This window comes from Carassius auratus, chromosome 25 (genome assembly GCF_003368295.1).
Source record: "Carassius auratus strain Wakin chromosome 25, ASM336829v1, whole genome shotgun sequence".
Lineage (NCBI taxonomy): Eukaryota > Metazoa > Chordata > Actinopteri > Cypriniformes > Cyprinidae > Carassius > Carassius auratus.
Genome location: NC_039267.1, coordinates 20,390,644 through 20,404,403, shown reverse-complemented (window position 1 = coordinate 20,404,403; position 13,760 = coordinate 20,390,644). Strand labels below are relative to the sequence as shown.

Genomic DNA, 13,760 nt, shown 5'->3' with positions numbered 1-13,760 from the left:
GTTGTTTTCCCGTCTCCGGAATGTAAGCTGTTCGCAGTGGGAGACAAAGTCTTCTTTTTGTAGTATTATTCCAGTCCCAGTATTTTTAGTTTTAGCGTTTGTGCCAGAAATCTGTTTTTTGAGCACTGTGCTGATCTGCTGAAGTAAAAATCTTAGAAAAATCTGAGAAAAGTACAGAAATAAGAAGCAAAGCGCAGAGCAGTAAGCTAGAACGTCCGAATGGTAGCAAAGCCGGAAGCTTAGTATAATACATTTTTGTGACCAGAGAAATAATTTTACTTAGTCAATAAACGATTAACACTATCCACCCTGTGGATGAACAAATCATTTTATTGTACTATTAATGCTATAATGCTACAAGTGATTCCTGAAGATGAATGTAGTTAAGTAATAATAACCCGTTATGATTAATTATGTAATCTCACTTTGAGCTAATTGCAGAGTCATTACAAGGCATATATAGATTACAACAGTTTTTAAAATTCCTTTAAGGAGTCGAGCTAAACAAAAAGGCCTGTTGTGTTGCAAAATAATGTAACTTTTGGATATACTTTATGCTATCACTACAAAATATGAAACCAATATAGCTAACATGCTGGGGAACATCATCAAAAAAGAAGTGTCCTAATACCTTATTTCTTTTCTGAGATATTGAATGTCAAATAAAACCAATATGAAAATTTCTCTTGAGCACTCAAATTTTTCTTGCATTATTATCAGTTATTTCTCAGCAGGAGAATGTGCAAAATATTATTATTATTATACTATTATATAAAAATATTATATGAAAATGTTCTTGAAAATAGTCTCTTCTCACCAAAGCTGAATTTATTTGATCAAAAATACAGTAAGATATAAATACATTAATGTAGTGAAGTACTATAAATGCCATATATTTTCATCAGCCATCTAGTCTTCACTGCGATGATCCTTCGGCAAAATTTGTTATCAGTTATTATCATGAGCTTCTATTTAACAAAGTTGAAAATGGTTTCCATAAAAATAATAATAATAATAATATATAAAAAAAAACAATAACCAGAAAAAAAATATGATTTATTTGAACACAATCACAGACTTTTGTGCCATTCCTGGAAACAGTTTCTGTTCAACTGAAGACACAAATAAACGTCACAAGCCTGGCATTTCCAAGGTGTTTGTGACCTCTTTCCATGCAATGCTCTACAATGCACACAGATCCGGCGACCGACAGTAGCGTTTCTTCTGACGTCAGAAGTCAGCTCAGCTCCTGGGATTGGCACATGTTCTGTGTTGGACTGTTTTGGTGCTGCTTTCTGTGACACGCCACAGAGCTCTGCAATAAGCTCCTCCATGAACTCTTTGCGAGTCATGTTTCCAATCAGCTCTTTGTGCAATATGAAAGCATTATTGGCGGCAATGTCCAAGAAGTGTAGAAAGACTTTTCTGTACCATTTCATGGTTTTGTGCTGTGCAGCATAGTATTGCAGAAGCTGATTGGACAGGTCAACACCCCCCATGTGCTGGCTGTATGCAGTCACAGGTGCAGGACATGGAACAGACTTTGTATGTTGTGCTTTGATGTTTCTTTTCACACGGTCTCCTGTAGAGGCAGCATGTATGGTGGAACAAACAGACACCACTTGCGTGTCCATCCACTTCACACACACAAGAGGCCCGTCCCGAATCCACCTGATGGATCCCCTGCTGGAGCGTCTGCTCAGTGAATTAGCTGCAGTCTTTGGGAAGCCCTTCCTCTGCTCTCTGTACGTCCCACAAGCACCAAACTTCAGAGTAAACAAGTCTGTGAAGAGCTTTGGACTGGTGTAGAAATCATCCATGTACACATGGTACCCAGAGCCCAAAACTTTACGGTCCAGGAGAGACATCACAGCATCATACGAAAGCCCACGGCCTGCAGGAAAACTATTCTTCCCCTTGTAGATGGAGAAGTCCACAATATATCCATTTGATGAGTCTGAAAGGTCAAAAAACTTGAAGCCCAACTTTGTCGGCTTGACTTTTGTGCACCGTCTCATTCCTGTATTTGCTCTGCATGCCACCAATCTCTCCTTCACAGCTAGATTTCTTCTAGGATGATAGAAGGCTTTGCACGCAAGACGAATCGTGTCCATGAGGGGTTTGATCCTGAACAGACGGTCATGTTGGTCTGTGCCCCTCTTTCTGTCGTTTTCCTCGTCTGCGTCTGGGTGACTCATGTGTACATTCCAGGAAATGGTGCGGTATCTGTCCCTTGACATAACTGTGGCGGGGAAAGGCAGAGAGAAAGGACTGTCCTGCCGCCAGTAGTCAGCGATGGAGCTCATCTTCAGCACAGACATGTAGAATATCAGTCCAATGTAGCGATACAGCTCATCAACACCGACATCTGTCCATTTGTACTTGTGACCCTTTGACATTGCCCTGGCAGCCTGAGCATTTGTGTTGTGGCACAGGTTTTCCACGGCGCTCTCTGTAAAAAACAGTTTGAAAAGACTCATGGGAGAGTGTGATTCAGCAGCAGACAACTGTGGTCCTGGTTCCCGAGCAGGCAGGAATCTCAGAGTCTGAGGAACCTGGTCAACATCAGTCTCTGCTTTCCATGAAAGAGTCCTGGCTCTCTTTGCAGCAGACATCTGGTCACTGTTACTCTCACATCTGTTTAAAATAAAGAAAGAAATAATCAAGAGGAGCAATTTACAAATGTGTATCCATTATGTGAACATTTCTACATCGGACAGTAGACTATACAAGCACAATTAAACTGTGAGAGGTAAAATGACGGGTAAATATCCACTTACATGTTAAGATTCTCAACTGAGTTGAAAGCTGAAAGACACTTGTGTGTCGCCCTTGTGTGATGTGCACTTGAAGGCATTTTCCTAGAAAATAAAGAAATAGTTTGTAAATATTTATTGTCAAAGGTAACATACTATAGTGCATGCATAAGTTATGGTCAATAAACAGATATATAGGCCAATAGAGACATCCTTTTTGTCTGTTGATGGGGCATCAATATCCATAAATCATTTTCAAAACATCTGCACCTAAACAACTATTTACAAACATACTTTGTTTCCGCTATAAAGGGCGGTCAACACAAATCAAAAGTTAGATATAGTCTAAACATTGAAATTATCTAATGTTACATTACAAAACGTTCACATTGGTACAACATTTAGAGTTAGATATAATGAAGAAAAGGACTATGTATTTCAGTCATGGGCTAACTTACTGATTTTAATCTGGCAATAGGTCTTAAACAGTGTTACAATCATGCCCTAACTAATAATAAGGTATATTTGACTCTAGTTACTAATCAAAGTCAGAATAAATGACTTACTCTTTATAAATTGTGTTCTCTTTATCATCAAAGCGCTCCTCGAAATACAGGAGTTCATCATCAAAGTCTTCCTCTTCTTCTGAGGGAAAAGTACTTTCTTCTTCGCTGTCTGTGGTCGTCTGAAGAGCTTCCTCATGTGCCATCGTGATTAAAAAGTGAACAAGCTGAACTGTACTGCCAGTTTTATAGTAGTGATGAGGGGCGTTAACCATATGACTGCATCATATCATTAGCATATGAATAGAGCTCAGTTTGTGTGTGTGTGTGTTTGTGTGTGTGTGCAGATCAAGATAAAACATTACAGAGGGTTTGAGGAGACCTGCCATTAAACTTTGCCTTTTGTAAACATAATTGTATTATAACTTTTCCTAGATTTTGTATTCTTCTACCCTTTGGAAGACTTTCTTAAAGGAGTCATATGATGCTTTTAATTAAAGATCATTATTTTGTGTATTAAATTTTTTATATTAATGCTTAGAGTATTACAACATCATCATTGCACATTATTTGTAACATCTGCATTTTCAATTTAGTGTTTTATTTATTTTAATTATTTAATTGCAACATTTTATTATAATTTTCACTAAGAACTGTAATTGGATTTATATTGTGTCCCTAAGTTCACTGTTATCCCAGCGGTCATCAAGATGTTCACTCATTCTATGACCACACTCAACAAAACTGAATATATGTGAATCCATATTGTAATAGACACCCTAAAATGTTTTCTACAAAGTTCCTCCTTCCGACAAGCACAGTCTGCTCAAGAGAGTGCAAGAGAAAGTTTGTTTACAATCTTTTGCCTCATCTAGTTCATTTATATGATCATTATCATTCACCACATCACAACAGCTCTGTCTTTGTCCCGTTTTTCTTCTTCTTCTCTTCCCTGGGCACCAGAGGCTTCAGTCTTTTTGTCTTATAGATAATTTATCAGTGAACATCTTTCACAGTCGGGGAACTGATGTATGTGGAAGTGCGGCTGCGCGGGAAAGACCAAGAATGATGACTCTCCAAATCAGACAACTCCAAAGTTGGTTTGAGTTCTGCAATGAAAAACACAGACATCAATGGTTTAAATGAAATGAGCACGTAATCACACTGTTGTTGCATCAAAATGTGAAGTAAACCAGCAGGAGACAACAGAAACATCTATTTTCTAAAAAAATAACCTTACATAAAATCTCCACAGAATGATGATCTCCCATGTCTCTGGCTTTTAACATCTACAAAAACAAACATTATTTTACTCTTAGTAAAAAACTAAAAACTACAACTGATAACTGATAACATGAAATCAGAGTTGATTTCAAAGTTGTACTGATATTTCTGTGCTGGGACGGACTTGCCACGTTACAGGAACATACCACTATAACGTCACCACGACGAATATAGGAATCACAAAGTCGTTATTTACGTAACGGTGTTAGATGGATACACACCTTTGTACAGCAGGTGCATATTTTGCCTCTGTAAATCTAATACCATATTCTATTTTATTTTATTTCTAACTTATACTTTCACATACACTAATTCACTTTGCACTACATGGTTAATACTTTTTATATATTTTATTATTACTATTATTCTTTTTCTTTCTGTATATACATATGTGCACTATTTTTAAGCAGCCCAGCTGCAACTGCTTTGGCAATACAAATGTACAGTTTTGTCATGCCAATAAAGCGCACCTAAATTGATACAAATTGAGAGAGAGAGAGAGAAAGAGAGAGAGAGAGAGAGAGAAAGGGAGAGAGGGAGAGCATATAGCTCCGCCTTCGTGTGCTTCAACTAGGTCCTGTAGACTACTCCAAAGCTCTTCTCGCGCACTGTCTGATTTTAAACGTTCTATTGTACAACGTTGCAGCTTGAAGATCTGTAGTTATGTCTGGAAGAGGTAAAGGAGGTAAAGGGCTCGGGAAAGGAGGCGCTAAGCGTCATCGTAAAGTTCTGCGGGATAACATCCAGGGCATCACCAAACCCGCCATCCGTCGTCTCGCTCGCCGCGGCGGAGTCAAGCGTATCTCCGGTCTGATCTACGAGGAGACCCGCGGTGTGCTGAAGGTGTTCCTGGAGAACGTGATCCGCGATGCCGTGACTTACACCGAGCACGCCAAGAGAAAGACCGTCACCGCCATGGACGTCGTGTACGCGCTGAAGCGACAGGGACGCACTCTGTACGGCTTCGGAGGATAAACGCGTCCGTGTTAGCAGAAAACCACAAAGGCTCTTTTAAGAGCCACCCACGTCTTCAAGAAGAGTACATCTCATATTTTCAAAGATGATAATCTTACACTCATATAATCTGAACTTACTGTTAAAATTATTGGTTAAAGTTATTTGAGACCAGGAAAGCAACTGTTTAATAATTTAAATTATGGCTTTTGTTCTACTAGATACAACTAGCGCTGTCCAGTCAAAGACTCTCTGAGCATTGAGGTCAAAATATAACATTTAATGCAGGCTCAAGAAAAATAAGAAGCAAAGTAAATTAGGAAAAAAAGCATCAAAGATCAAACAAAAGGCTAGTAAAGTATGCTAACATAAAGATGTGAGGAATATTTCCAGTACACATCATCTTTGAGGTGTCTAGTATTAATATTTGAATTCACATTTATACAGTGTGGTCACAGAATGAGTAAACAATGGTCAGAATAGTGACCGCTCGGATAACAGTGAATTTAGGGACGCAATATAAATCCAATTACGGTTCTTAGAGAAAAATACACTAGAATGTTGCAATGACACAATATTGCACTAAATTAAAAGTGCAAATGTTACAAATACTTAAAAATATTAATGGTGTAATACTGGTAGCACTAATATAACAATTTGATTATATATATTACAAAAATAATAATTTGAAACATGTTGATGGCTGTGTGTATATATATATATATATATATATATATATATATATATATATATATATACAGCCATCAACATGTTTCAAATTATTATTATTTTTTGTAATATATATAATCATAATCTCAGTATTCCTGTCAACGTTATATGGATTTTTATGCATAGTAGTAACCCTATAATGTGATCGAGCAGTTTATAATAGCTGGACTAAGATATATAACATTTTTATGACTAATTTTTTTTTTTTTGGAGGGGGGGGGGGTTAAACGAGTTAATTTAATGTGCAAAACAATGGAAATAGTTTATTTTTCTTCTTAATCTTTGTGTGTTTATCACACGTTTTGAGCGGGAAAGTGAGACAAAGAAGCGTGTGAGGGAGGAGACCGGAAGCAGTCATATATAGAAGCCTGTGATTGGCTGAGGTGTCTGTCTTGCCCGCCGATTTCTAACCAATGAAATATGTTTCTGTCAATCATTGTGCGAAAAGACCCAATCAGGGAACCGCAGATATCCCTCTTAAATTAGCATGAGCATTCAATAAATCCCCAGTCCATTATCTTAAACACTTATTGTGTTGTTCTACTCATCGTGAACTAACATGCCTGAACCAGCGAAGTCCGCTCCTAAGAAGGGCTCCAAAAAGGCCGTCACTAAGACCGCCGCTAAAGGAGGAAAGAAGCGCAGAAAGTCCAGGAAGGAGAGCTACGCTATCTACGTGTACAAAGTGTTGAAGCAGGTCCATCCTGACACCGGCATCTCTTCGAAGGCGATGGGGATCATGAACTCTTTCGTCAACGACATCTTCGAGCGCATCGCCGGTGAGTCGTCTCGTCTCGCTCACTACAACAAGCGCTCCACCATCACCTCGAGAGAGATCCAGACCGCCGTGCGTCTGCTGCTGCCCGGAGAGCTGGCCAAACACGCCGTGTCTGAGGGCACCAAGGCCGTCACCAAGTACACCAGCTCCAAGTAGACCTCCGCTCCGACTCCGAGACACAAAGGCTCTTTTAAGAGCCACCCATTTTACCAGTTAAAGAGCTGTTTTTATAAGTTAATATAGAGTAATAAATGAAGTTGGCAAATGTTCTCACTCTTATTCTGGAGGTGGAAGTGTTGCTAGCGGTCAAGTTTAATCATGTTTTTCTTATAAAGAGATTGACTGACAACCGTGAATTAGGTCCATACTATAAACACTGTTCTCTAGCTTTAACACATCAGTCAGATTTGGTGACCTGTTACTGCAAAACTATACTCTCGAATCTCATATCTGTGCTCCGACAGTCTGCAAAGCTTGAGCTAAATTAGCACATAATGACCCATGTGAAAACACTAGAGTCAAGACTGATCAAGCATCAATCAAAACCTTATGTGGAGAAAAAAGGGCCAAAGTCAGCTTACAGTTTTTCTCAGTGGCCTCAGTGCATTTCTCAGATCAAAAGTACTTATTCAATCTCCACTTCATTTAGACACTTGTGCACATCATAAAAGGTCTCTCATTCTTTTCATCAAGTTGTGATTGCTTTGGTACATTCATGCATCTGATTATAGCACAGAAATTATTTTATAGATACAGTGAATGTACACAAACCTGTATTTTAATGAAGAATGCATTACTTCAATGGCGCTTAGAACTGCTCTCTTGTGAAGAGAAGATGCAAAATCCCTGCCATAAATTACTCAACCACTGGGTTACGTCTCACCCAGGATCTGAGAAAAACAAAAATGACCCCAATATTGGCTTATGTTGGTCCCAAGAGCTGCAAACCAACCCAAACACTGGGTCAGTCTTGACTTTCACTAATGAAGAGAATAGATCAAGCAATGATAAAGCAGTTCTTAACTAAATGCCACAGCTTCACTACTACTAGAGACACTGTCAGGTATAATTCATTGTCACATGCGATCACTCTCACTAATGAATGTAATCTTTACTCTGCTTCTTCTGTATCTGATTAAGAATGAGTAGAAATCTGGAAGAAATATAATGACCCAAAGACAAAAGAACTGAAACAAAAGTCTGCTATAGGAGAAGATGCCGTGTGGCAGCGCTGTGTCATGCTATACACAAGGTGTTTGAGTCTCAGCTGCTCCAGGCCGATTTGTTAATAAATAACGTCATCAGCAGCTAGGCCACGGCGACTTGATATTCATCACATAAAAGTTGAAAAATCAGAAGTTGTTCAACACGTAACAGAAACACAATTCAATCCAGATAAAGCTTTAATCATAAACATTTCAGGGGCAGCCTACATGACTTTGCAAACATTGGACACATTAAATACCAAATGAGTGTTTCAATGCACATTAGCTTTTTCCACATCCTTTCACATTATTCAATTTTCTCTAATCCAACCTGTTACATTTATTATTTATAGCAATGCAATTAACATCTGATTTGTACTCAGTCAACAGCAAGAAGGCTGAGGCTTGCTAAATGAGGAGAACTTGCACCGGCTCCACTGACAGATGAAGAGGAGATCAAGTATTGAAAGAAGTTTAAAATACAACAGGAAAAATAATAAAAGTTGTCTTTGTATTTGAAGGAAATAAAAATGACCAAATAAATTGTGAATAATTTGTGTAACAGCTGTGGTTGTTACGGCATACATTTGGTTACTTCCAGAAATCCCTGGAATATATTATCATGCGAATGTCATTTATCAGACTATAGCCTCATCAAACATGCTCCTCTTTGACTGTTTGTGCCCAGGAAACAACACCAACATTTTCAGAAATAAAGAAATATACCACTCAAATAAATATCAGGATCCTGTATAGAAAGATAGGCCTTTTTTTGTTATTTTGACTGTGTCTGTATGATGAAAACACATGTAATGAATGATTACCTGCACTGTAAAAATGCTTTTCTTGCTTAGAATTTATTTTGTCTTCTTGTTTCCAGCCATAAAATCTGAAGATTCATAAAACTATGCATTATTTACATAAGAAAAACAACATTTAATTATGCCAATGGGGTTGTCAAAGTTTACAGCTTTACATGTTTCAGATAAAATGCAAATCTTGTTTCCACAAGGAAATATCTTACATTATATTTGAATAGAAAATGCATCTTGACTTTATAATTTTTAGATGTTTGTGTTTAAAACAAGACATAGTCAGTTTTTTTCAGCGTGAATGAATGAATGGGGTATGCTTTAAAAAGGGGGCTGCGGATCAAAATAAACTGGGATTACAGAAGAAAAGCTGTTCCTGACAAGGTTAGGTTCACAGAGTAAGTTAACACGGTTAACTTTCATTCTCTGAGTAGTTACCTCTGTTTCGACTTACGCTGCTTTCTCAGATTTGACAACCCTCCCATTATGAAACTGAAGTTTCCTAGAGTTTCCTTCATTTCAGGGATAAGATACTCGGAGTTTTCAATTAAGCTTCTTTCTGAATTGCTCCTCTGACACGAGTCACAAACAGACTCAAAGCCTCCGGGTGTTTGTGCTTCAAGCTGCCCAAAACAACAGCTGTATAAAACACTGCACACGCCCTTCACTGATGCACTTTACATCAAATGCATTTTCAAACTGTTTCTGAAACACACAGAGGAAGATTTTTTATCTTTTGTCAACTTTTCCAGTTAAACGAGGCATTATATTTACACGCGGCTTTGTGCCGTAGCTGATGCTCGCCTTGAGTTTGACCCGATCAGGTCAAAAGGAACATTTCTTCACCGCGGGTTTTAGTCTCCAAAGAAAGCCAAGAACCTCTGCTCGGTGTTCGCTTGGTTTTTACTGCGTCAAACTGTTTTGCCACTCGAGTATTGCCCTTCAATGTAGGAGAAGAAAACACAAGTGCGAGGGGCTCGCGGAGGCGCGCAGACACCGAGCGGCTGGGATTGAGTCTATAAGGTTCTCATCTGTTGTTTAAGAGCGCAGCGCTGCTCGAGCGACACTCATCTTTGAACTCAGCGTTTGACAGACTGTAAACCCGCTCTGAAAAATGGCAGAAACCGCTCCAGCCCCGGCCGCTGCCGCCCCGCCGGCCAAAGCGCCCAAGAAGAAGTCCGCCTCCAAAGCCAAGAAAGCAGGTCCAGGCGTCGGTGAGCTGATCCTCAAAGCCGTATCCGCGTCCAAGGAGAGGAGCGGCGTGTCGCTCGCCGCCCTGAAGAAAGCTCTCGCCGCCAGCGGCTACGACGTGGAGAAGAACAACTCCCGCGTCAAGCTCGCCATCAAGAGCCTGGTGACTAAAGGCGCCCTGCTTCAGGTCAAAGGGACCGGTGCCTCCGGCTCTTTCAAGATAAGTAAGAAGCAAACCGAGACAAAGAAGAAACCGGCGAAGAAGGCGGCTCCCAAAGCGAAGAAGCCCGCGGCCAAGAAACCCGCTGCTGCCAAGAAGCCCAAGAGCGCAGCTGCAAAGAAACCCGCCGCTAAGAAATCGCCCAAGAAGGCCAAGAAACCCGCCGCTGCAGCCGCCAAGAAGGCGACGAAGAGCCCCAAGAAGGCGAAGAAGCCGGCAGCGCCCAAGAAAGCAGCCAAGAGCCCCAAAAAAGCCAAGGCTGCCAAACCCAAGGCAGCAAAACCAAAAGCTGCCAAGCCTAAAGCTGCAAAGCCCAAAAAGGCAGCCCCCAAGAAGAAATAAATAGCTTCTCTTTTATTCCACAAAGGCTCTTTTCAGAGCCACCCACTTAATCTAAAGAAAGAGCAAAAACGCATTTTAGTTCTTAAAGTAAACTATAAACACAGCGTTTTACATGTTGACAGTTAATTAAGGAAAGCCATAAAGTTATTCACGGACATTAATACATCTTTAATGGATTATCGATATAAATTCAAAGAAGATACAATAAATGTTTACTAATGCTTTTTTTTCACTGAAAGTGTTTAGGGGGTAATGAACTTTTCACTGGCCTGATCTGAACCCCCTCTAACACAAATCCCAATCTATCATCTTCTTCTATAATATAGTTATAGAAGTTATCTTCCTTCCTTCTATAATATAGTTTTTAATATTCTTCTTAGTTCTTATTCAACCGTTACTCAGCCTATTTCATATATTTTAATTATGTCCAGTTTAGTTCTTTGCAGTCATGTGTTTTTCTGTCTATAGTCTCACTGTGAATTTACTGTACAGAGCTGGAATGACAATAAAGCTGCTCTGACTATTTGAGTTCTGTTTAGTCTAAAACCAGCTCGATCCGAACCCGGTTGTAGAGGCGTGGCTTTGGCGGTGAATGTTGGAGGGAAGTTCACTGATTGGTTTAAAACCTTCTAAAGCTTTAAACCAATGAGCGACTGGCACCCTAGTTTAAAACCAGTATAGCTGGATTCTGGTTTGTGTGTTTGCGCTATAAACGTAGAAACTGTAATTATTTACAATGAGTGGAAGAGGTAAAACCGGTGGTAAGTCCAGGGCGAAGGCTAAGACTCGTTCCTCCAGAGCAGGACTGCAGTTCCCCGTCGGTCGTGTTCACAGACTTCTCCGCAAAGGGAACTACGGCGCGCGCGTCGGTGCCGGTGCTCCGGTGTATCTGGCCGCTGTGCTCGAGTATCTGACGGCTGAGATCCTGGAGTTGGCCGGAAACGCCGCTCGGGACAACAAGAAGACCCGTATCATCCCCCGTCACCTGCAGCTGGCGGTGCGTAACGACGAGGAGCTCAACAAACTCCTGGGCGGAGTGACCATCGCTCAGGGCGGCGTGCTGCCCAACATCCAGGCCGTGCTGCTGCCCAAGAAGACCGAGAAACCCGCCAAAACCAAGTGAACACGAGAGGACACAACACTCACAAAGGCTCTTTTCAGAGCCACACACTTCCCCTTAAAGAGCAGCTTGAGTTGATGAAATTTAATAGCTTCATAATTTTACTTCATGTATATCTATATGCATTTAGAGGGTTAGTTCATACAATAAAAAAAAACTATGTCATTAATAAACTTATCCTCATGTTTGATCCCAACACGTAAGACCTCCGTTTATCTTTGGAAAACATTTTAAGATATTTTAGTTTTAGTCCGAAAGCTCTCAGTCCCTAGACTGAAACTGTGTGTATTGGTATGCTGTCCAGAAAGAAATGAAAAACATCAAAGTAGTCCATGTGACATCAGAGGGTCAGTTAGAATATGTTGAAGCATTGAAAACACATTGTGGTCCAAAACTACCAAAAACCACGACTTTATTCAGCATTGTCTTTTCTTCCGGTTCTGTTAAGAGAGTTTCAAACAAAGCAGTTTGTGTAAGTAGTAGAAGACAAGACAATGATGAATAAAGTCCTAGTTTTTGTTATTTTTGGACCAAAATGTATTTTCGATGCTTCAAAATATTCTAACTAACCCTCTGATGTCACATGGACTACTCTGATGATGTTTTTTCTTACCTTTCTGGACATGGACAGTATATCGTACACACAGCTTCAATAAAAAGGGACTGAGAGCACTCGGACTAAATCTAAAATATCTTAAACTGTGTTCAGAAGATAAACGGAGGTTTCACAGGTTTAAAAAACGACATGAGGGTGAGTCATTAATTACATAATTTTGATTATTGGATGAACCAACACTTTAACCCATCCAAACTGTGCGCACACACACACAGGGGTCAAACTCTCTAACCACTAGGCCACGACTTCATCCAAATAAATAAAGACAATTGAAGAAATCAAAATCAACAACAGAGCAATGATACACAAGCGCTATAACAAGTCTCAGTTAGATTAATGCAGGACATGTAGCAAGCTAGTGTTAGAAGTATTTTATTTTTTGCTTTTGCTAATTGTATAATAAGCTAAAAGAAAACAGAATACAAAAAATATTAGAAAGCTATTTTTTAAAGAATAGAATAGTGAGATGTTTAAGATACACAATTCAGTGTTAGTGGAGCTGCACAAAATGATCCTCAAATAAAAAAAATTAAATAAAAATAAATATAGAAAATATAATGTTTCACTGCAATAAGGAAGATATTGATATTTTATAAGAAATGACATTATATAAGAAATTAAAATAATTATGGTAACATCCTCCATCCCACTGTCACGTGTAGTGTAAATTAGATCTGACTGTAACATCACCCTTTTGATGATCATATAATAATTAAGGGAAAACAAAAACGGGTCATTGACTATCCTCATTGACTATCCATTGACTACAGGTCATTAACTTATCCTCACATAAGTCCCTGTTTTGTCCAGATGTTGCAGGATTGCACCTCATCCTGCAACATCTGGACAAAACAGGGACTTATGTGAGGATCCTATTTGTGGGCTTTAGTTCGGCTTTCAACACCATCATCCCAACAGCCCTTCAGACCAAACTGACCCAGCTCTCTGTTCCTAGCTCTATCTGTCAGTGGATCACCAGATTTCTGACAGATAGGCAACAGTTAGTGAGACTGGGGAAATTCACATCGAACAGCTGCTCCACCAACACTGGTGCCCCTCAGGGATGTGTTCTCTCCCCTCTGCTCTTCTCGATGTACACCAACGACTGCACCTCTAAAGACCCCTCTGTCAAGCTCCTGAAGTTTGCAGACGACACTACAGTCATCGGCCTCATCCAGGACGGTGATGAGTCTGCTTACAGACAAGAGGTTGAGCAGCTGGCTGTCTGGTGCAGTCTTAACAACCTGGAG

General features: G+C 39.8%; 5 protein-coding genes across 5 annotated transcripts in view; 4 read left to right on the top strand and 1 right to left on the bottom strand.

Moving 5' to 3' along the window:
• Positions 1-1,070: 1,070 nt before the first annotated feature.
• LOC113043678 (piggyBac transposable element-derived protein 4-like) overlaps positions 1,071-13,760 on the bottom strand; it is a 75,150-nt gene continuing 62,460 nt past the window's right edge. The window contains exons 2-3 of the mRNA XM_026203192.1: positions 2,781-2,861; positions 1,071-2,637 (exon numbers count right to left, since the gene is read on the bottom strand). Of these exons, the coding sequence (XP_026058977.1) occupies positions 1,071-2,637; positions 2,781-2,857 (1,644 nt within the window). The 5' untranslated portion in view covers positions 2,858-2,861. The remainder of the gene's footprint in view (positions 2,638-2,780; positions 2,862-13,760) is intronic.
• On the top strand, positions 5,182-5,565 carry LOC113043828 (histone H4). The gene has a single exon (XM_026203426.1). It carries the CDS (start codon positions 5,207-5,209, stop codon positions 5,516-5,518), a length of 312 nt encoding a protein of 103 aa, XP_026059211.1. The 5' UTR covers positions 5,182-5,206; the 3' UTR covers positions 5,519-5,565.
• Positions 6,758-7,202, top strand: LOC113043815 (histone H2B). Its single transcript, XM_026203413.1, has one exon. It carries the CDS (start codon positions 6,786-6,788, stop codon positions 7,158-7,160), a length of 375 nt encoding a protein of 124 aa, XP_026059198.1. The 5' UTR covers positions 6,758-6,785; the 3' UTR covers positions 7,161-7,202.
• On the top strand, positions 9,983-11,081 carry LOC113043787 (histone H1-like). Its single transcript, XM_026203381.1, has one exon. The coding sequence runs from the start codon at positions 10,136-10,138 to the stop codon at positions 10,772-10,774; it is 639 nt and encodes a 212-aa protein (XP_026059166.1). The 5' UTR covers positions 9,983-10,135; the 3' UTR covers positions 10,775-11,081.
• On the top strand, positions 11,470-11,977 carry LOC113043802 (histone H2A-like). The gene has a single exon (XM_026203400.1). The coding sequence runs from the start codon at positions 11,511-11,513 to the stop codon at positions 11,895-11,897; it is 387 nt and encodes a 128-aa protein (XP_026059185.1). The 5' UTR covers positions 11,470-11,510; the 3' UTR covers positions 11,898-11,977.